We start from the raw sequence: 22,972 nt of genomic DNA, 5'->3' as shown, positions 1-22,972 counted from the left end.
TTCTTTTGGCCTTGTTCTCATAGACTGCTTGCTTGATTGGTTGGTTGATTGATTGATTGATTGATTGATTGATTGATTTGGTGACATAAAAAAGAGCACAGAGCACTTTCCGACATAGAGTCAAACCCAATGCATCACCTAGTCCCATTTAGAACCTCTGCATCACCGAGGAGGATGAAAACACAAGAAAGCCAGAGGGCTTATTTCCAGACCTAGTTGCTCATTTCTCTCGCAATATCTGGCAACCCTGGTGGTGGAACTGAATTAAGGGCTACAACCGGCAGAAGGAAAAACTTGCCCCGGTGCTACGGGTCCATGGCATGGAGTGGACCGGGAAGGCTCTGTCCATAGGTGGGGGGAAGAAGACAGCCGAACCGGCATTTATTTACAATGTCTGCGCCGTCCCGGTCACTTATTCCACAGTAAATCAATAGCTTTTTCTCTTTGATCTGTTGGATTTAAACATCTGATCTGCGGTTCGGTTGGTATAGAAGCAAATTATTCCTGTCCTAGGATGATGTGACAGGAGCCACATCTCAGTGATCGGGGAGCGCCGTTGGAATAGGATTTATTTACCTCGCCTGGCAACGTCTGAGCTGGTTATTTTAAGGGTGAGTTGTGTTGTTTTATTAATGATTTGCATCGCCTTCATCGGAATATGAAACGCACTAGGAGCTATAAGGAGGAGGAGGAGGCCAGTCGGTCCGTCGGTAACCGAAAGACTCGCCCCAAAACACAGTCGCCCCCATTTATTTCGCGGACCGCTCGCCACCAGCGGTACTCTTGTATCCGTTTTACTGAGTACTCAGGTTAAGGTTTAATAGAAATAAGTTTAGGGTTAGACATAGTTTTGCTGATGTTAAGTTTAGGAATAAGGCTAGGTTCAGGGCAGGCATAGTTTTACTTACTGACGTTACGTTTTAGGAATACCGAATACCTAGTGGCGACCGTTCCGAGGTTGCAGTATTTGGCCCGGGGCGACTGTGTCTTGGGGCGAGTGTTCTTGTATTCGGTCCGTCCGGCACTAGTCAGTCACTCCTCGCGTGCTTTCACTGTCGTAATAATCAGGCAGGGAGAAATATATCTTTGGTTTATGGCAGGGGTCTTCAACGCTTTTCAGGCCAAGTACCCCTTTTTAAAGAGAGATGTAGGCCTACTATATATTGTATACAATATATGTTTTCATATATTTCATAGGTAGCTTCATAGACTTGTTTGACAGCTCTGTCATCATCAGTTCAGTATGTTGGATTCATATTAATTATGTGTATCTTCAGACATTAACCACTTGAACCGTCAATGGGCTACTACTAAGTAAACTTTCACTCTGTACTTGGTCTGCTCTTTTTATTCCCTCTACACCAAACCTCTTTGCCGAAAATAGCAGATCTACAAGCGCTTGTAGATCGCTTGTAGATCTGCTATTTTTTGGTTAAAGTTCTCCTCAGAATAGGCTAGGGTTGAAGTCAAGTGGTTAATGTAAAAATCACACAAATATTTGGCCGACCCCCTGTAGTAACTCTGAGGACCTCCTAGGGGTCCCGGACCCCCTGTTGAAGACCTCTGGTTTATGGTATAGGTTGAAATAAACAGTCAGTTTATCAAGGAGAAACATCAGCAGGGAACTGAATGGCATTCTTTACAATATGCGACAGGAAGCTGCTAGTAGAGTAGGTAGTAGGCTGTTTTATTTAGTCTGGCTGTGTTCGTCTTATAATAATATTAAAAACACCTTGTAGTTGAATGTCAAAGTTGGCCTATACAAGCCTTGGGATCAGGGATGGGAAATCACCTTTTTCCCCCTCTTTGTTTGTCTTCTTTTTTAAGTATACCTATTCTGTTGTGGAGAGGTTTCATAGAAAGAATGTGGTATGAACTGAAGCCAAGCCAACCTTTCCTGTCTTCCCGAAACCCAGAGCTGACTTTTGGCCAACTTGAATGAGGACCTCTCTCTGTCAGAGCGAGGAGAGGACTTTAATTAGTACCTTTATCATAAGGTTTGTTGAACCTTGACTCGAGACAAAGCTTCATTGCTTTAATGATTTGGCTGTAGACTGATAGGCTGAGGGGGGAAAAAGGATAAAAATTACTCTAAAGTCATACAAAAGCAACAATTCACACACTACAATACAAGGCAACCTATAGAGGCTAATTACCTAGTAATAACTGATGTAAGTCAGGCTATTGCTTTTATTCACCCTCCTTGTTCTGCCCCTCCTCACAGTCATCAATCATTATGATATCATCATCATCATCATCATCATCATCATCATCATCATCATCATCATCATCAACAACAACAATGATATATTTCTGTCTTCTAGTGCAGTGGTTCCCAAACTGGGGTTTGGGACCCCCAACATAATTTTTGGGGGGTCCCCAGGTGATTAGCTTAATGTGTAAAATTGTTTTCTCACTCAACAGTAAACAAATCAACATACACTACAGTATAATTGGCCAAATAGTCAAATATTACGTAAGAAGGCAAACATTGTGAAAATAGCCGATCTACAAGCTCCAGCTAATTTCACAATATTTATCTGTGGAACTTAGTCAAACTAAATGTAATGCCTTTATTAGTGTGGTTGCCTTTAAGTTCACCTTTATGTAGTAGAGTAGAGTAGGGCAACCCCAAAACTTTGATCTCAGTAGACATGTGACAATGTAATCCAATCAACACCAAATTTGAATCTCACATTGCGGGGCCTCTAACGCTATATTTCCCAGGGGATTCGTTGGGTCTGGACGGGGCGATCACACTTCCATTTTCCATAAATTGCACCTTTCTACTTTTATTTGATTCCAGCTAAACCCGTCGTTCAAACTCTCAAAATATGGAATTGAATTTGGAGAGATATGGAGAGAGCAAATTAAACAAGATACAAAATATGAACAGAGCGTGAAAGAGTACAGACTTCTCCTGTTAACCTCTTCACCTTCTGACCCTGGAACAACTTCAAAGAAGGTTTCCCCCCCTCAGAATTGTGGCTTTTATCTCACAGCAATGCCAATGACTCAAAATGTCTCATGGCATACCACACAACACCCGTTTCCTTTATAATACAGTTAAATGCTCCTCTTTTTGAGAAAAGTGGTTCTTTCAGTTTCGATCAAAGTGGTATTGTTTAGCTAAAGGTGATTCACCCATATCCATTATCCAACTTATCTTCTCACTATTGCTCATCATAAGAAGTCACCATTTCTATCTACTTGGTCTGTGTCTCAGAGGAGGGTTGTGGACAGACAGTTCATAAACCTGCCTACAACGTCTTCTTTTTTTCCACTTTTCATTGATACAGGAACAATGGCTTCTATTTTCAGCATGCTAACCTTTCAGGAAAAGCTTGGAAACATTGATGTCACTGGTAGGCAGGTTTCTGAACTGTCCGCAGAGCCATGAGAGCCACGAGACACAGACACAGAGTGAGTAGGCGAGAATTGTGCCATCTTATAATGAGCATTAGCGAGGACCACTTATATGAAGATAAGGTTGAATACGGTAGGCGAAGTGCTCCTTTAAACTACTTCATATTGTTGACATTGTTCATTGTTGTACCATACCTGGCCACTCTAAACTGAAATGAGAGACATACTGTCTGCGGAGTTATTTTGGCAAACAGAGCATGGCAGCTCATGGCCCACTCTTGTGTGCCCAATGCCCCTGAAACATTATCTCACGGAGAGGGATCATGACAGGGGGGTGATGTAATCACACCAATAAAGCAGCCGTATGATGTGATATGGTGATAGTCATACACGCATCATATACCTAGTCTTTCCAGCTGGACTTGAGAAGGAATATTTCCACTGCGTATGTGTGCGGCTGAATGTTTATGTGTACATGTGTGCACATGTATATGTGATACAGAGAGAGAGAGAGGGGCAGTCGTAGAAAAAAAACACACCAGAGGGGGGTCTGGATCTATCCCTGGTGCAGGCAGGTGGATCAGCTATGCTGGCTCGTGTTGACTGGATGGTATGTGGGTGTTTCAGGGGACTGCTGAGGGGGCACACTGAAGTCATGCCGACATGACTCATGGAGCAGTATCTGTCTGTCTGTCTGTCTGTCTGTCTGTCTGTCTGTCTGTCTGTCTGTCTGTCTGTCTGTCTGTCTGTCTGTCTGCTAGTCTGGCCAAGTTCACAGTCCTGCACAATAGCTTATGGCTAATTTACAGTATACTATGTTGCACAACAACAATGGCTTATTCTCAGCTGAAAAAGTGCCAGACATACTGTACGTCATTTTGGTCGTATTGTACGACAGGCTCAAGTGACATGGGATAAATTAAGCCATAGTGATGTTACGTTGAGTTGTAGAGTTGCAGAGCAGGTGACGTTATCAACCACTTTGCTATGACAGATGTCTTTTTTTTTTTAAACAGTTCTTTCTCAGTTCTTTGTTTTTCTTTCACAGGCATATTTTATTTCGAGTCTAACGGCTTTGGAGGAAGGACTTTGTGTGAGAGTGCTATGTCGATGTTTGTCATACGTAACTTAATCACTTCAAGATGGTGTGTTCACAAGCAAGGACAGGTCATTTAACCCAGACCGGTCTCTCTTTGTAGAGTTGATGCTCCGGCCACAAGGCGGTGCAACCTTTTTCTACAATTACACAAAGTACTGTATGCAAGTTCTGGGATTTTTCTTCCTGTCAGGTCAGGAGGAGATCTGGGTGTTTCTTTTTCAAATAGTTGGTTGCTTTCTTCTGTCTGTGTCTGGACAGAGCTGTTCCTGAGTTCTGCCGAAAACCATCTTTGTTGTGCTGAACAGTTCCATGTGTGCAGAGCACATGCTCCTCTAGACCAGCTACGGCTGCTTCTGCATCAAACACACGTGAAACATTTTGAAAATGAGAATTAGGCAAATTATATTTGTGGGATGACCTGTTCACCATTCTATCATCCTGCATATCATTAGGTTAGAACTGTATATAACTATGTTTATTACACAACATTACACTACAGTCAGCAAGTTGTCAACATTTAGCCTATAATATCTTTGGAATGTAATTGCGTTTAAAATATTCAACTCATTCATTTGTGTTTATATGGGCTTATGGTGATAAGTTTGTTATAAATAGTTGTAACATAAATAGACGGTAACCTTTCAAAATTCCTTGTATCATTCATTGATGGCAGTGACAGATTTAGTGTAAAACTCCTCCACAGCTAAGATTCCAGTCAGTGTGTAGTCGTAAATCTAGGGCAAGGCAACAGTATCTCCTGCAGCCGAACATGCTAACCAACTTGTTCTGCTGCTCCAGAGACAATACGCGTGCTATGCCTGCTAAGTAGATCAGTTACAGCTGTTCCTACAACTGAAGACAACAAGGCTGCGCCTCTAAAGCATGTCAGGTATGACTTCACGGAGAGGAGTGATGCGAGCGAGAGCGCTCAACCTCTGTTTCATCTTGGGTTGGGTTGATTGCTCAATCGGTACTACGCTCGACTTTGATGTGGCCGGAGTCGAGGGTTTTCACTGAGCTGGCTGTCAAGTGTGGGATCAGTGGTTTCTCATGTCAACTGGAAATGACGTGACAAAATCACAATGTTTTGAATGTCTGCAGCACGCTTGTAATGCGTAAAGCAAGCAAACGCACATAATGAACGTGACAATTATGAAAAGTATTCCCACTGGCTCATCATTTTGTACTTTAGAATTTAATGACTTTAATTAACATTCATTAATTATGAATGCATATTTGTTTTTAAGTTTGCATCTCTGTTTCATTGCTGTTTACAAACCATTACGCATTGCATGGTTTCAGAGTGCTTCCTCTCATGGCCTAATTGTTTGACTCAAAGTGGTTCTGCCGCCTCTCCCATGGCCTCTTAAGGTGGCACGCTGGCGCTGCAGAGGCAGCCATGACAGCAAAATCACTTGTGATGTAATGCTGTAATGCAGCAGTGTGGGGCTATTTCAGGTCTACTTCTGGTCTCCTGTACACCAGTCTGTCAGCAAGCCATTCTGCTCCTCTCTCAGTCAGCACCTCATCTATCAAGAGGGAGCGTAGGTCACATGGGTTGAAAAAGGAATCCAAACACTTTGATTCATACAATACCTTCAAATTCCCTTTCTTCTGTATCTTCACTGTAGGTTGGTCAATTGAATAGGTAATACTGTACGTGTAGAGCGTTGCAGGTAAACTTAGACTTTATCGACTACAGGATACACCGGTCCAGCATGTGGCATGAATGACTTGAGATCGTAATTTCTTACACGATTGCACTCAGCAAAACAAGGGTACTTTCTACATGTCACAAACAAGGTACACTTTGCACAGGTTACTATAGTGCTTAGGGTTAATGACAAGAAAAGTATGAAATAGAGCTCATGTTATTAAAGCCAGGAAAAGACAATGCCATATCACAATATTACTATATCCAAAATATCAGATAATATAGTATCACGATATTATCAATATAATATTGATGTATTGCCCAGTCCTAACCTGATGCCTACTTCCTCTTCATGTTCTTCCAGTGGTGTTGGTGCAGCTTCTGTCTGTGCAGTCTCATCTACTGATGGGGGTCTACTTTCTACAACCATTTCTATTTATTTGACAGTCTGCCAAACTGTTCAGTCTCTGTAGCCTTAATTTCACTGTGACTCATAAAGACGGTGCCCAGTCTGGATGTGACTCAGTGACTCACACATTTCATGTTGGTTTACCTGGGAACTTTGAAGAAAGGAATGTGGGTATGAAGAAGAGTGGGTGGGTGTAGCAGTACGGGATTCCTGGAGTGCGGAAGTGCCCGGGACGGCACCAGATGACCCCCAGGGTACCCACTTCCAGTCAAAGGTTTGACGTTTGGTCACATTCGTCCCAAGAAGTTTGGGGAGTGAGAGTGTGCTGGAGAGACAGACAGGAGAATGCAGCCTAATATAAATGTACACACATGTTCACCAGAATGAAAATGCAGGGGTCATGCTCTCATTGATGGGGGAATGCTACAATGTGTAATGTTGGTTCGTCTTACAGCTGACAAGCATTTCATTCTTCATTATCTCAGTTGTCATGGGAAGCGCTGCTGCAATTTGTGACACGACAACATCTTATCTTAAAATTGTCTTACGGGAGTACCGGCCGGCGGGTGGGCAGAGCACACGAGTGTGGCGCATGTCACTCATGCCATAACCATATAAGGAGTTCCCAATGCAGCTACGCCCAAATATGGAGTGTGTTGTCTAACCCAATGTGCCGTCACGGCATCAGGCGCAAACAAATCAGTCAGCTCCATATATGGGCAAAAAGGGGGTATGGGCATGCCATATATGGGCATAATCCATAATGACGAATAACTCTGTGAATTATTTCTGGACACACAAAAGCAAAATGCACCAAGGAGGTACACAGTACAGTGTCAAATGCAAAAAAAAAGGTGGATCTTGTTACAACTCATAGTGCTGTGACACGAAAACAAGTCCATGGCCAGTATTGGAGCTGATGACCTTATAAGGAAATCCTGACATCATCAATCATCACCTGACATCATCAACGGCTAGTATAGGACCGACTAGTCAGTTTCCATTCAGAAGTTGACTCTCAGTGGCTTAAACCAGCTTCATTTGAGGATTGTCCCTCTTCAAGGCAGCTGAGGGCCATCTGAAGGCTGCCAAAAGGTGACAGCAGTACGTGGCAGCAGTAAGAGTTAGCTCGTTTGAACCATGAATCGGTATACATGAATCACAAGCCTGTGTCCTTTACGGTGTCCTTTATGGAAACCAGCCAAGTGACTCTAGTCGTAGAAGGAGACTCATTGCCAGGTGAGGTGATTGCTGTGGTGGGCAGCTGTGAAGCCCTTGGTAACTGGTGCCATGAAAGAGCTGTGACTTTAGAGCCAACTGATGGAGGCACTACATGGAGTACGACGATCACCCTTCCCAAAGGAGCTGTGTCAAATTACCGTTATTTCAAGGGCTTCTTCCTGAAGTCAAAGAGTGCAGGTGGTCCCTGTAATGTGATAGTCAATAAGTGGGAGACCCATCAGCAACCCCGCACCCTGTGCCCTACAGAGTCACACCTGAATGTTAATGACGGCAAGTTTGGAGTTCACAATGGTGAAAAGCCATGCATAGACTCTGGGTGGCTGACATGCCAGACAGAGATTCGTCTACGTCTGCACGATTCCAAGAAATCTCCAGTGTCCATCACCAAGAAGAAATACAAAAAGTCTCGCTTCAGGATCAAGCTAAAGTGGGAGGGCATTGAAGAGGAGGGGGAGGAAGATGAGGAAGAGGAGCTGCTCAGCCCTCCATCGTGGCAGAAAATCACCACCACTCTAGAGACCAGCAGTATCAGTAAGAAAGATTACAAGCCTCGCCACGACCAGCCTGAGTGTGGCTATGCCCTGGAGCCTTCCCAGTGTTTGGAGTACAGCATCCAAACCATGTACCCAGACAACCTGGATATCACTTTCGAGTTCTTTGAGGAGGAAATGGGTGAACATGTGGTCCAGGGGGACACCCACCCAGGGTATGTGGGCACAGCCTGCTGCCTCTCCTCTAGCTTCCTAGAGAGTGGCAAGGACTTTGGAGTCGTCACGCTTCCTATCATGGGACGAAATTCCAGTCAGAAACAGAACATTGGGAAAGTCCGAGTGGACTACCTTGTGATTCGGCCCATCCAGGGCCTGCAGTGTGACATGAGCACCTCCTTCACTAAATACTTGAAGAAAAGCAGCACCCTGCATGTTGGCCACAGAGGAGCTGGCAGAACACGTGCGGCCGAGCACCACAAAGTCAGGGAGAACACCATAGCCTCCTTCAAACGTGCTGCTGAACATGGTGCTGCCTTTGTGGAGTTCGATGTTCACCTCTCCAAGGATTCCATCCCCGTCATATACCATGACCTGACCTGCTGTATCTCCACCAAGAAGAAAAACGACAAGACTTCTCTGCAGCTGCTCGAGATGGCAGTGAAAGAGCTGACCTTTGATCAGCTACAACTCTTGAAGCTGGTTCATGCCACTGCCATCACAGTTAGTGATCATAAAGATCACGATGAAGATGATGAAGATGAAGTTGATGAATATCAGCCCTTCCCCTCGCTCTCACAGATCTTCCAAGCTGTCCCTGAGCATGTAGGCTTCAACATTGAGTTAAAGTGGATCTGCCAGAGGAAGGACGAATCCTGGGACAGCAATGTGTCATCCTACTTCAACATGAACACCTTTCTGGACATCGTCTTGTCATGTGTTCTGCAGAATGCAGGCAAGAGACAAATTGTTTTCTCTTGCTTCAACCCAGACGTCTGCATCATGGTGCGTCAGAAGCAGAACAAATACCCCATCCTCTTCCTGACCCAGGGTATCACAGACAACTACCCAGAGATGATGGATGTCCGCTGCCAAGGCACCCACATCGCCATGAGCTTTGCACAGAGCGAGAACATGTTGGGTATCTGCGCCCACACCGAAGAGATTTTGAAGAACCTCGACTACATTGGTGAGGCCCAGGGGAAAGGCCTGGTGGTGTTTAGCTGGGGAGAGCACAACAATGACCATGAGACCAGGAAGACGCTGAGAGAGAAGGGTATTGATGGGCTTATTTATGATACGATCTGTGAGGACCTGGGGGAGCAACCCAACATCTTCAAAGTAGAGGAAGAGCACTCCCTGCAGGAGGTTATCACAGAGATCACAGAAGTGATCACAGAGGTGATCACACCTGCTCCTTCTACACCACCCTCAGTTCAAAATGACCTCGACTCTGACATGAAAGTGGCGAACCTGGAGGTTACTGATGTAACGTGTCATTTGAATTCGCTCAATGCTGAGTGATGTAGCCACATCTGAGAGTATCGACACATTCTGGATGTCCTGTGTTCTGATCCTACTTTGGATCTGAAAGGACTTGCAGACTCAAGAGTTGTCACTTAGAACTCTGCCAAGTTTTCACCCACACAGATTGTGATTTTTTTTTTACTCAAATTGAGATTTGTTTTCATATTTCATGATGCTTTGTAATGCATAAAGAAGAAAAACAAAGACAAACTTTATTTTCTACCTCAATTTGTGAAAATAACCGGTCTATTCCATGATGCCCCTGGCCTGGGGTGCCTTGAAACAGCCTGGTTTGTGTTTTTTTTTCCCCCTAAGAAAATCTTTTCAAATTCCATGATGCTTTTTGATGCATTATAAAGATATCAATATTAGCTATGCAAATTATTTCCGAATGGATTATGATTTTATTCAAATTTCATATTTCTATGGAAAGCATTAAAAGCACTAGCAAGACTAGCATATTAAACAGCAGTATATTGCTGATATTGTGGATAAATTAATACATGTTTTGTCTAGGACAGGCAATAATAAGCTCTGAAGGATTTTTCACCCCCTTTATACCTTTTAAAGGAGGTGTAAATGTGATGTGACAAATATACTTGAAGTAGAAGTTGGGCTTCAGCCTATTCCTTTTTCGCTCACTGATTATGGAAAATGTCTTTGTGAAATGGATTAGCCAAAGCGTGTAATGATGATGTACGATGTGTTGACACAGTTTGTCAAGTGCTGTCCTTCATATTTTATGACCAAAATAAACCAATCATTCATTCATTCTAGAATGCAGTAACATGGTCTTCACCGATAATAATTAACTTGACGCAGACAGCGGGCCTGGCCTGTTTTTACGGCGTGGCTAGCCGTCTATGACAGGGTTTCTGTGTGTGTGTGTGTGTGTGTGTGTGTGTGTGTGTGTCAGACCGGAGCTAATCTCGCAAACCACACTGGACCGATCAGCTCCAAACCTTGTGTGCAAGCGACCAGTAGGTCTCGGAATGTTTTATACTTTTTGTAATATTCAATCATCAATTTTATAATTGAGGTCAATGGAGCTATGATGGCACTGAGACATTGTCCGAATTTGAAGTCATACGTCACAGATAAGTGACAAAATAAGGGATCAATTTGTGTTTCGATGTTGAATTGAATGTCCTTGGTTACCGCCTTTCAATTCAACATCGAAACAAAAATTGTTTATTATAGCATTTTGATTCTAATTCCTTTTTACATCTCTTGAAAACAAGGCACATGCATGCAACAGTGAGGCGTGTCCAAGTGAGGCGAAAGCCGAGCAAGTACCCACGCCGCGTGGTGCAATGGCTGCGCTTGTTTACTCAGCGCCGTCCGAGTTGCATTCCGATACTTTGGAATCTCTTATAATCTTATAATAATCTATTCATAAATTGTACGTAGTACTTGACAATTAAAGTAAATTAGACTACGTTGACATTGAGTCAACTGTTACTTTGAAAATTATTTAAAAGTTGCACATAGTAGTACTTGACAATGAAATGATGTGAGTCTACAGTATGTTGACGTTGAGTCAACAATGTCCGCATATAGAAATGTCATTGTTATGAAATGTAAGCTTCTGAATATTTTTAGCAGACTTTTAGAATTAAACAAGATGTTAGTCAAGTTTGTTGACTATCTTGATTGTTTGCTTGTTTGCGTATTGGTAATTGTTTCTTATTTGCTTTTAAACTCCTGTTATGAGCATAGTACTACTCCTGCTTCTTAACGAGTCGAAGGGCCTCATAAGAGAACGTAAAAACCAGTATTGATTCTCGATAACGTTCACAGACCATCTCTTAGGGTAGGGCTCAGCCCAATACTAAATTCTGATTGAACCAAATAAAATGATTAAACTTCACACTGCTCTCTCCCTGGTAGTAGTATCTAGTAATAAATGTAATATAATATATATCCTATTTTAATGGGGGTTACGAAAAGGTCTAGGCTAATTTGGGTTTATTGTTCCTGGGTGTTTTGTGGTCCCATAGGTTGTGTTAGCTCTGAGATGGGGTTTGAGACTGGTTAACCCCAGGGCACAACTCATTTTCAGCACTGTGGGAATGCAGTGTCTTTTCCCAGATGGCCGGTGCTTGGAAAATCAGCAATATACTTGCACTTTGATCTTCCCCTCTGCCAGTGTGTAGAACTCTGGGAGGGCGTGTCCACAGATAGCCCAATAAACTATGTCTCTCCAAAATGGCACCATTGGAAAGAATTGTTTAAAGTTGTTTTTGTTTTTTTTGCATGCACTCTGTAGTACCACACCTGGCTAAAATCTCCACCGAGATCGTTTGCAATGCTCACACCATAGCTCAGAATGTCTTGTCCTCTCGCCCATTTCATATCATGCCTCTCCAAGCTCGAGCTTAAGGACCAGTTTGGAGAGATGTTTCCTTTGTTGTTATTTTATATAGTTGCTTGTGACAAAGAAGAATTGCATCTGTGTAATTTCATTTTTATTTTTAAAATGATAACTACTTGAACCCCAGCATCTCTATTCTGGGTGAAACATTCGCAAAAAAAATAGCCGTTCTCCAAGCTCACAACACGCAACACGTTGTAACGCGTTGTGAGCTTGTAGATCTGACGTTTTTGGTAGAGATTTGGTGTAGACGGGGAAAAACGGTCCAAGTACAGTTGCAATTCAGGTCCGTTTCACTGAGACTATAGAGGGTTTAAATGGGAGAACAAAAGGCTACAACCAAAAAACAGTTAACCCTAGTCATCCAGTTGTTTTTGATTTTTCATGTTGATCGTTATACTCTCACATGAACCTCATGTCTGTATTGTGGTGTGCAGTTTCTACCCTCACAGCACAGATCTCCCCTTTACTACACGCACACTGTGTAGTAACTATTTACTGTACTCTTTCTCAGGTCGGTGTCAGGCCAGAGAGAGCCAAGTCTAGGAACACCCTGCCTGACACAATATCCTGGGAGCGTTACAGTGTGTGTATGAGATTGCAGTTTTAAATAGTATAGCGTCCCCCTCCACTCCAGCTCCCCTGCTATCTTTGGCACCGCCAGCCGACATGCCCAGGGGGCTGCGAATCCTCATTGTGTACCAGAGTGCTACACTTCAAGTCGACCGTTCCCTGAATGGAACGGCACATGCAGTTATATCTGGGCCGTCTCAGCGGTCCCACCAACGTCACATACCACCAGCCCAACTCACTCTTAACAGCTTTTCCCAGAAATGAGGGTGTGTTTTGGAAGTCTTCTCTGACTTGGCCTTAGCTGGCTCTTTTTTTCTTTCTTTTTCTCTCTTTTCTTTTTTTTCGGAAGAGGTATTTCTGCACATCAAATGGGTAAATTTTTACACGCAGAGAATTGATGAGTGCACTTAAAATGTTGCTGTGACTGCGATGTGCTATCCGCAGTTACAGTATTTGTAATGTTCAAATCTGTGTGTTGTGAGGGATCACCATACCTTGTTTCTTTATATTTAACAAAGCATATTTAAATGCTCTTAAAGTGTATTAGATTTCAGCTCATCTATTGGGTACCATTTAGCGAAGAGATTGAAGTGGCGTAATCGCTTAAACAACCCTACTGTACATCATAATATCGAAATAGGCCAATCTACAAGCTCACAACATGTCACATTGTGACATTGAGCTTACAGATCGGCTATTTTCACAGAATGTGCAACTATTTTCACCAAATGTTTGTCTGTTTTTCCCCAATGTTGTTAATCTATTTTCACCTTACGACATGTCCGGAATAGCAACGCTAGGCTTCATGTGGTTAAACCCGGTGGCTTTGGCATATTTTAACAAGCACCTGACTCTTTTAAGTCTGTTCTTTAGAGTGAATCAGCCCTCCTGTCTTTGTGTGCTGCCTCTGCTGCTCTCCAGAGCCAATGCCAACTTTCCCCACTTTTCCATTTGCCAGCTGACAAAAGCTCGGCGTTGCCCCGCGCCAGGGAAAATGATGTAAAGCCTCACTCAGGCTGCCCAGATAATCACACCCACCTCGGCACTAGCGCCTTAAGACATCAATAATGGCAGTGTAATATCGGGCGAAGCATAAGCAGCACGGCATGCAGGGAACACAGACCTATTGAACAGTTAAGTACGCCTAGTGGTTCCCTCGCTCACTACGGGGACGTGACTCACATTTGGATCACTCATTATTATGTGGGGTATTGTGTTCCGCTAAGTCCTTACAGCTAGTAGGCTATGTTTCCCTTTCAGCCATGGTCATAGACCTTCATTTGAGATTATTTATTTAGATTGTCAAACCGTTTATAGAGTGAGGAAGTGTCCGTGTGTCTGCGCACTGCTTGACCAGTGGGAACGACACCGAATTTATTTCCATGGACAGGCTGTGTGTGTTTTCATAAGTTAAATCAGGAGAGTTGAAGAGGCCTCCCCCACACTGGCCCTGTGAATGTCCCAAGGGCGCTGCCGCAGCCTTCCCAGTTCTTCCCGGCCTTCCTGTGCCTTTGTCGGGACTTTTCCATAGAGCTCTCAGTCTCTCAGCACAGCTGGCTACAGCATGGCTTCATTCCTCCTCCTTTTACTCTCTCTCTCTCTCTCTCCCTCTCTCCTTGATCTCAGTGTACAGGGACCCTGGCCTCACCTCTGGGGGGTTCCCTCGGGTTACACACTCGCTTCCTGACTGTAACCTTTATCAGAGCAGAACGTATGTCTTGTAACCAGCGAGCTAAGTACAGGCGGTGAACGTGCCTTCAACTGTTCTTTTGAGGGACGATCGGCGAGTGGGCGGGCAGTCAAGGACGCCGAAATGAAACACATGGCCCAAATGAGGCTCTGGTTATTTTAATGGCTAAACAGAGATGGTCCCTGGTATGTTGTACTGGATGACTATCTAATCTCCTTCACGAGTACCTTTATTGTAAATATTATATATGAAATAAAATAAATAAAAACTTTTATCATTAACTATCATTATTGTATCCTCCCTGTTGATAATTTAGGTTAGGAAGATAATTATGTATCGTTCACAGATTTTCTGCAATATAAGGCTATTCAAGATGCTCCTTCAAATGGATAATACAAAGATCCACATTTGCCGAAAGGCACTTACAAAAGGCACTTATATACACTGCAATAACTGCCTTTCAGTGCATAGTAATTCTCAATTGTGTTACACAAAGACAGACATTTTACCCCATCTATATGACATCATGGCCTATATATTGGATAACGTAATGTATGTCTAGTTGTTGTTCTTTGTCCACGATCTCTGGCCAAACGCCTTGTGTCACTCTGTTGTGTCCCATCCCAGCGGTTGACAATGAAAGGGAGCTCAGTTTTAATAGTTAATTGTGCACATTCCATAGCAGTCAGCGAGCTTGGCCTGAGGGTGTATAGTGGAAAAATGTATGTGGGATTGTGTACACAGGTAGTCTGGGAGACATGGTGATGGGAAGCACAGCACATACTCTAGGTGTGAGTAAGCACGTCTCTGTTTGTCAGGTTGGTTTGTGCTTAAATGCCAAAGAATAAATTAAGAGTTCATTTTCATGATGTCTATCTGTCGCTACTGTTCCTCTTTCATTCATTTGCATGGATACAGCGTCACAGCGGTTGAAAGACATTCAAATACGAGAGCCTTATGACAATTACACCGTTGTGTGTGTGTGTGTGTGTGTGTGTGTGTGTGTGTGTGTGTGTGTGTGTGTGTGTGTGTGTGTGTGTGTGTGTGTGTGTGTGTGTGTGTGTGTGTGTGTGTGTGTGTGTGTGTGTGTGTGTGTGTGTGTGTGTGTGTGTGTGTGTGTCTCTCCAGTGCTCAGATTGCTTGTGCCCACTGCCACTACACTAATGTAGAAGCCCACTCATTTTTGTTCTATACTTTCTTTTACATATTTCACTTGTACTTTGTAATGATGGAAGTCAATGGGGGCTCAGATTGCCTAAATTTGGGCACGGATGGCCTATACAGAAAGACGTCATCGGATCAAAATATTTCCAGATGGGGGTAATTATCCTCGGCGGGGATAATTACATATTCATTTGGGGGGTCCTTGACATGAAAACGTTTGAGAATCACTGATTTTAAACAACATTAGGAAGCAATTCCAAATAAGCAACTACACTTTAGAAACAAGACCAAGAAACCGCAACTACCAATATTTACAAGCGAAGCGGCTTTACAGAAAAACAAGCAGGAAAGCAAATACTGTAGGCTTATGCAACAGCAGCCAAAATCACATCCTTCTTTAAGCCATTCAATCCGCATCTGTCATTTTAGATTTGAGCTATAACCATTATTTTTATACTTTGGCTATTAAAAAATAGCAGATCTACAAGTTCGTAGCACGGCTTGCTATTTTTTGAAAAACCTTTGTGCAAATCTTTGAATGCTTGTATATTTTTGAAACAACATTTTTAACTCAAATCTTTGCTTCTGGGGGGTCCCTGGAACAACATATTTTGAAGGGTGATCGGCGGCACGTGTAACATTTTTGCGTGCGCACACACACACGCGCGCACACATCCTTCGCTGGGTGAAAATCAATGCAGCCAATAAATAATGTGTATCCACCTGTCTACTGTGTACAGGACCTTTCAAGGAGATATTTTTTTACCAGCTGTGACAGCGTGGCTGGTGATGATTTTTTTTCACCTTGTGAGTCTTTACGTGTGGTTTTTATAAGTCTGAGGGCAGATTGTTTCAAAGTGATGGTGGCAACAAAGTGCTGAGCAAGATGCAGTCATCAAACTATTAGGTGTAAGTAGGGGTGCAACAGCTAATCAAACAAAGACCTGAGGCCGATTCTAAAAATGACTAAATTCTAAATTCTGACTGCTATATCAGTCATTCAAACTTGTCCATGTCAAGGATGTATTTTGTCGCGGACCCCCCCATCTCAAAATATTTTGTTCCCAGGGACCCCCAGAAGCAAAGATTTGAGTTTTTTTTTTTTTGCTTTAAAAAAAATATGTATATATATATTCAAATGTTCATGATTTTTCACTTTGTGCCGTGCCATGAGCTTGTACATCTGCTATTTTTGAATAGCCAAAGTATAAAATAACACAGATGCTTTCCTGGTCTTAATGAGTTAATCGCTAAAATTAAAACAAAATAATTTAAAAGTCGATTTTCAAGGAGAGCGAAAATATTGCTCTTCCCCATTCTTCACCCAGAGCTCATATGTGTGTTTTTTTTGTCCCCTACCCCCATGGTGGGTCTCATGAACCCACTCCTCACATGTGGAGGTCAAATCCATCCATAGCTACAGTGTAGAAGCTGCTACTGTGGAGCAAATACACTGCCTTGTTAAAATGTATGAGCGATGGGAAGGGTAAAAATTGTTAATTAGACCTAACCATAAAGGTTAAGCCAGTCTGTGTGGAAGGATTATGAAAGCGTTGAATCAAATTAGGCATAGAAATGTAGGCCAATTCCCCATGGAGCAGAATGGACGAATTAAAGTTTGAATATTAAATTGCTTGTAGGAGGTACAGTACAGCTTGTGAATATCGTTAAGCAAGGCTTTCCGCAGCTGAAAGAAATTGAATGTGATTGTCTCTGTGGTCGCATACTGTAGTGTACTGCAGTGGGTCTCAACCTTTTCTGGATCAGGGCCCACTTGAAAATCTCTTAAGTGTTTGCGGCCCCGCCCGTTTGACAACTTAACACAGCAGCCGATATATAGGCTAAGTGGTCAGATATGGGTGGGCCAACGTGCATTTTCAGGACCCTACAGAGATTGTAGGGTCCAAGCGGGAGCACAATCAACCCACAGGTTGAAAACCACTGCTGTAATGTATGTGGCTGCAGAGATAGTGTGAATAATTCATACTGTAAACCCAGCCACTTCATACAGGTTGACCACACTGGTTTTCATATCACAGCACTGTTGTTGTTGGACAGGGAAACGCTGATTGGCTGAGTAGTAGTTCACCCAAAAAAGGCTTATTTTCTATCAATTACATACCCCATGGAGCCTTGAATTCATGGATATTTTCTTGTTTTTGTTGCATTCTTAATTTGATGACCGGCAGTGTCTCCGGTATGAGACTCACATGCAGGTCAATTGAGTCTCCGCTGGTCATCAAATTATTGGCTCAGGAATGCGACAAAAACTAAAAATAACCATGAATTCAAGGCTCCATGGGGTGTGTAATTGATAGAAAATAATATTTTTTTAGTTTGAACTACTCCTTTAATCTGGTTAATCTCGCAAATGATTGCCTAGTTCTGCAGTCCACTCTCTTCATCTGTAGTTCTCAATAGAAGCCCCAGCAGCTTTGCATAGATGTCTCACAATCTGGCCACTCATTGCCATGCCGGAGTCAGTGGGCGGCAGGCTGGTGGTGGGGGTCACCGAAAGTGGGTTACTCTCTGTGTACTAGCATGTTGCTGTGAATGTGTACATCAACCAGGGCCAGGCAGGGGTGGGGATGTGGCGTGTTCCGCGCGTGCGACGTCACTGAGTCCGCGTGCACGCCGACAAGTGTTTGTTGTTTCCGTGGTCGCGTTGAGCGGACATGGAGACGACTTGCAGACAGCAGTGTGGCTTCCTGCCCGTCTCTAGTCTCCAGATCCTCTCTGCTCTCCACTTCCTTCCTCACCAGCCCTTCTCTTTTAAAAAACCAAGCAGTAATCTGACCTCGCCCCCTTGGCTGGGGGTCTCCCAGAGAGGATGTGAGGTGAGGTGACAGAGCCGACGTCTTCTCTTTGTGGAAGTAGGATAAACTTAGAATGTTGATAGTAGTATGCAAATAGATCATGTCCCTGTGTCATACTTTTCTGTTTCTGATGAATACACACAATACGACATTTGCAGTACTTTACATTAAAACTATTCATAGGGCTGATACCTCAGTTATACAGGTTGTTGATGCCTTTATTAGTGGTGAATAAATAGTGTGAAAATAGTGTTCCGAATGATTGCATGGCTTTATTGCCGTGCCATATTTGTGTTCTGTGTGAACGTACTTGACACAAACAACAAAAAATACATTTCGGGGCGAATTCATTGTATGAATAAAACATCCCCGACCCGTTGTGTAGTGACCTTTAAAAGCTATTTTACCCATGGCTGGCCATGGCTGGCATACACTAAAGCCTTATACCTCATCATATGACAGTGTTGCTCGCTCAAAACAACAGGTTTTCAATGAAATGTTTTATTATTGATAATAGGTTATTTTTGGTCAGCGAAATCACAGTATAAATTAGACCACTGGTTCTCAAACTGGATTCCGGGGACCCCCAAGGGTCCTTGATTGGGTTCCAGGCAGGGTGGTCTCCAGCAAAATGTCTAAAAAAAACATTCAGCTATAGCTTGTAGAACTGTTATTTTTGAACGATTATGACAGATCTTGACAAATGACCTCTTATGGGCGTTCCTGGCACAAAATCTTGGGGGTCTGCGGCCAAATACATATCAATTTGGGGGTCCTTGACTTTATAGTGTTCGAGAACCATCGAATTACACTTAAGCACCGGACTGTCTCGGCTCCGACATCATGGGGTTAACCAGTCATGCGCCTCACGGCGAGTAATTAACCCTGAGGAGAATCTGCTTAGGCTGCCGTTTCAATTGGCGAAGGAATGAAGCCCCTCAGCCTTGCTTTTTTTTTGCCTTTTCGGAGTATGATCAGTGGCCTGCACAATGGCCCTCGTTCAGCCCCTATGCACATCAACCGTATGCAAGGCGTACAATGCAGCCTTTTGTAGGTCTTGATTCAGGCTGATATCATGCTGGAAACTATTTAGATGGGGATCACATGTTGTTAGGGCATGCTGCTGCTGCTGAGAGTCCCCTCTTAGTCACTTAACTAGGAGAATGCCGAGCCGCCTCACAGACAATAAGGTACTTGTCTGTATTTTTTTTTTTGTTTGACGCATCTGGAAATACAGGGATGGGGTTGGGGAGAAAAAAATGGTTTGTTTTCTCTTTGCCGTCTGAAGTAGCCTCTCCTCTGAAGACATAAATCTAATATGCCGCTTCGGACTAGGGGAGGTCAAAGGGTCAAGCGCGCACATCAACCTTTAACAAAGTAAAATGCTAATGTTATTGATCTCCTGATAATGGTGGGAAAATTTGAGCCGACCAATATATCGGCCATTATTTGACTTAGACAATTGCTGATACCATGTAGCCAATAATGTTTGAGCATAATAATCATAGGTGACAATTTCCAAAAGTAAAACAAAAACAAAAACGATGTGACTCAGAGTCACACCGTGTCGCAAAGCGACATGTTGTGACCTGTGAGCTTGTAGAGCTTGGTCATTGTGTAACTAAAGTTGAATTTAAGTTGAGTTTAATATACATACTAAATTTAAATTTTGTATCTATCAAAATGTTTTTTTTGTTTTTTTCAAATTAATTAGAAAATTCAAATTTCTTTTGCAAAATTTTGGTTCAAACATCTCTCTCCAAAATGTGGATCAGCACTAGACCCATAAATCTTGCATCGATCAGGCTTTAGAGAACATAAAAGTAAGTTGTGTTTGGCATTTGCATTGCTAATCAAGTTAGACTGCTTTTATAGCCCCTTCGTAATTTGCAAAAGTTGTTAAGGGAATAAAGCATGTCTATATTTGATTTGGTAAGGAGGGAGTCAGCTTCATGTGTTATGTATTCTCCAGGGATTGTTGTTATTTTTATAGCTAATGAATGGTAATGTAGCCCAATATTCCCCATGAAATTGGATATGATTATTGGCTGCATGTACTGTATGCTGCAGACAGAGATAGAAGATTAGAGTCCATATTGTTACAGTGTCATTGTTTGCTTTCATCCTGTATGACCAACTGCCCTCACTTAACGTCTGACCCAGTTCCTCGTTGCCTCCTGAGAGAAGGGCCTTTCGTTGTGAGTATCACACACATGTTGAATTTCATTAATTCAACTCAACTCTTTAACGGCCATGGAGTATAGATAGAGCCATGGCTGTTGTCCAACCTCTATGCTCTAACTGTTTCAGGGACCACCAGGCATCCAAAATGGACCCTTACAGGTCTGTAATAACTAGTACAAATGGAACCAATTTCCAATCTACACTGAGGACTTTCAGACAGTGTGTGTGACTGTGTAGATTGGGGTTTCATCAGAGCAAGAACGTCATATCAAATTGGACTGAAATGTAAAAGGTTGAGAATCACAGAACTAAACTATGCTGGAACCCCAGTCTACACTGTAAAATCCTCAGTGCTTATTTACCTCTGAGACGGGTTCCATTTGTACGCTCTCTGAGTTACAGACCTGTAAGTGTAAGGGTCCATTTGGACACCCGGTGGTCCCCGAACCCGAGGCGCTCTTTACAGGTCCGTTTAATCAAGTAGTAGGCTATAGAGGGTTTATGTGGTACTGAAGTACAGCTCAACAAAAGCTAATTTGTCCTAGTGACGGTGGACAATTTCACAACAAATTAACATCTCAGCGATACGCTCATTGTGAACGGGTTTTTTCTATCACGATAAACGATAATAACGATTATCGTCCCATCCCTAGTCTACACCCTCCCTAACGTGTAGGAGGATATATACAGTATATATATATATATATATCGAGGGCTGGGACAGAATCCCACAGTCCCAGGTGAAGGGCTTCCCTGCTGGATCAACCTGTACGCACACTTCTGGAGATAACTATGCTGTGTCTGTGTGGAGCTCTATGAATCTGACAGCTGGCCTTTCCAGCTACGTTAGCCTAACATGTTCATCATCAACTACTTCATCCTAGAGGGGAGAACAGGCTGTTTCACTTTGAGTTAATCCCACCACGGGGGTTTAACCTGATCTAACAAAAAATAACGAAAAAGCCCTCACAGTAGAAACACGACATTCTTGATCGTATTAATCATGTATAGCTGTCTTGAAGTCAGAGGTATAGGGATATATATATAGCTCGGGCCCGGTGAGCTTTGCTGTTGGCTGCTTCCTCGAGATTAGAAAGACAAATACAGCAGGCGGTGTGCGGCGACATGTAGATCCATTGAGTGAGACTTCCATTGAGATAAGCCTTTGTGGCATCTATTTGTAGTTTTGTAGAGTCCTGGGAAAAGACACACCATAGTCAGACAGGCCATATGTAGCTGTATCTGGCTTTCAACGCTGGCACAGAGTAGAAAGAATCCCAGTGTTAATTTAGCCTCACTCTAAAGCGTGTATTAATGGAACCAAATGAACCTGTACATTTTATTCCATTAGTACACTCTTCAGAGTTAAAGGACCACTTTGGCCATTTTCAACCTACAGTATCCTCATACAGTATAATTGGTCCCCACTAATGCTCATTATTACACGGCTTGGTTGAATGCTCGATTCTGATTGGTCAGTCATCGGTCATTATTTCTGGATAATGACCGATGAGCTCTATAACGGACCGCTGTGTAATCAGAGACTCAGAACACCTGCTCATGTCAACCTCTGCTGCTTGGTTATATGCTTTATCCAACATGACAGCCATGTAAACAAACAAACAATGTCATTTACAACTAAACGTTGCTCTCAAGAATGTTTTTGAAAACATTTGAAGTGAGAAATAGACGATGCAATAACCGAGAAGTCATTCTATTTGATCCACTGCGCTTCCTTGTTTATCGTGGCACAACAACGGGGGAATACCCAAACGCTCGCCCCAAAACACAGTCGCCCCGGGGCAAATCCGGCGGTATTACAGGCAAATCGGCAGTAAATAGAATGGGGGGCGAGTGTGTTTTGGGGCGAGTTTTTTTCCATTTCGTCATTTGTTTTTGCGAGGCGAACTTGTCCGCCCAGCCCAATACTTATGGAATACTTTCATTGCCGTAAGCAAGGAAATACTTCGTTTTGTTGTTACTTTTGGGTAAATGTATTTATGTATTTATTAAGTAGCCGTGTAATAAGCGGGATAATGCATGGGGAGGTAGTCATTATTGAAATTTAAAGCCCGACAGGGCGATTAACCACCGAGGCGCAGCCGAGGTGGTTAATCGCCCTGAATCCCTTGCTTAAAATATTACATCATTTCTGTCTACTCACTCTGTGTCTCAGAGGAGGGCTGTGGACCGTTCAGAAACCTGCCTACTAATGACATAATTGGTAGGCGGGTTCAAACTTTATTATGATTATTAGAATAATTATTATATTTAAAATAGCCGATCTACAAGCTCACAACGCGTCGCGATGCTTGTAGATCTGCTATTTTCAAAAAGATTTTTTATACATTTTATACATCTGAAAACTTGTGAAATGGGACATTCT

At 42.9% G+C, this 22,972-nt stretch overlaps 2 protein-coding genes across 2 annotated transcripts in view; both read left to right on the top strand.

Annotated features, from left to right (window-relative positions):
* The first annotated feature begins 283 nt into the window (after window positions 1-283).
* Window positions 284-22,972, top strand: part of rhbdf1a (rhomboid 5 homolog 1a) — a 58,571-nt gene continuing 35,882 nt past the window's right edge. The window contains exon 1 of the mRNA XM_084072253.1: window positions 284-611. The gene's annotated coding sequence lies outside the window, so the exon portion shown is untranslated. The remainder of the gene's footprint in view (window positions 612-22,972) is intronic.
* Window positions 7,716-9,782, top strand: LOC311054725 (glycerophosphocholine phosphodiesterase GPCPD1-like; the record flags this gene model as incomplete). Its single annotated transcript, XM_084070731.1, has 1 exon — window positions 7,716-9,782. Exon 1 carries the CDS (start codon window positions 7,719-7,721, stop codon window positions 9,780-9,782), a length of 2,064 nt encoding a protein of 687 aa, XP_083926857.1. The 5' UTR covers window positions 7,716-7,718.

This window comes from Gymnoscopelus microlampas, assembly GCF_963454915.1.
Source record: "Gymnoscopelus microlampas genome assembly, chromosome: 11".
Classification (NCBI taxonomy): domain Eukaryota; kingdom Metazoa; phylum Chordata; class Actinopteri; order Myctophiformes; family Myctophidae; genus Gymnoscopelus; species Gymnoscopelus microlampas.
This window is presented reverse-complemented; position numbering and strand designations above follow the sequence as displayed.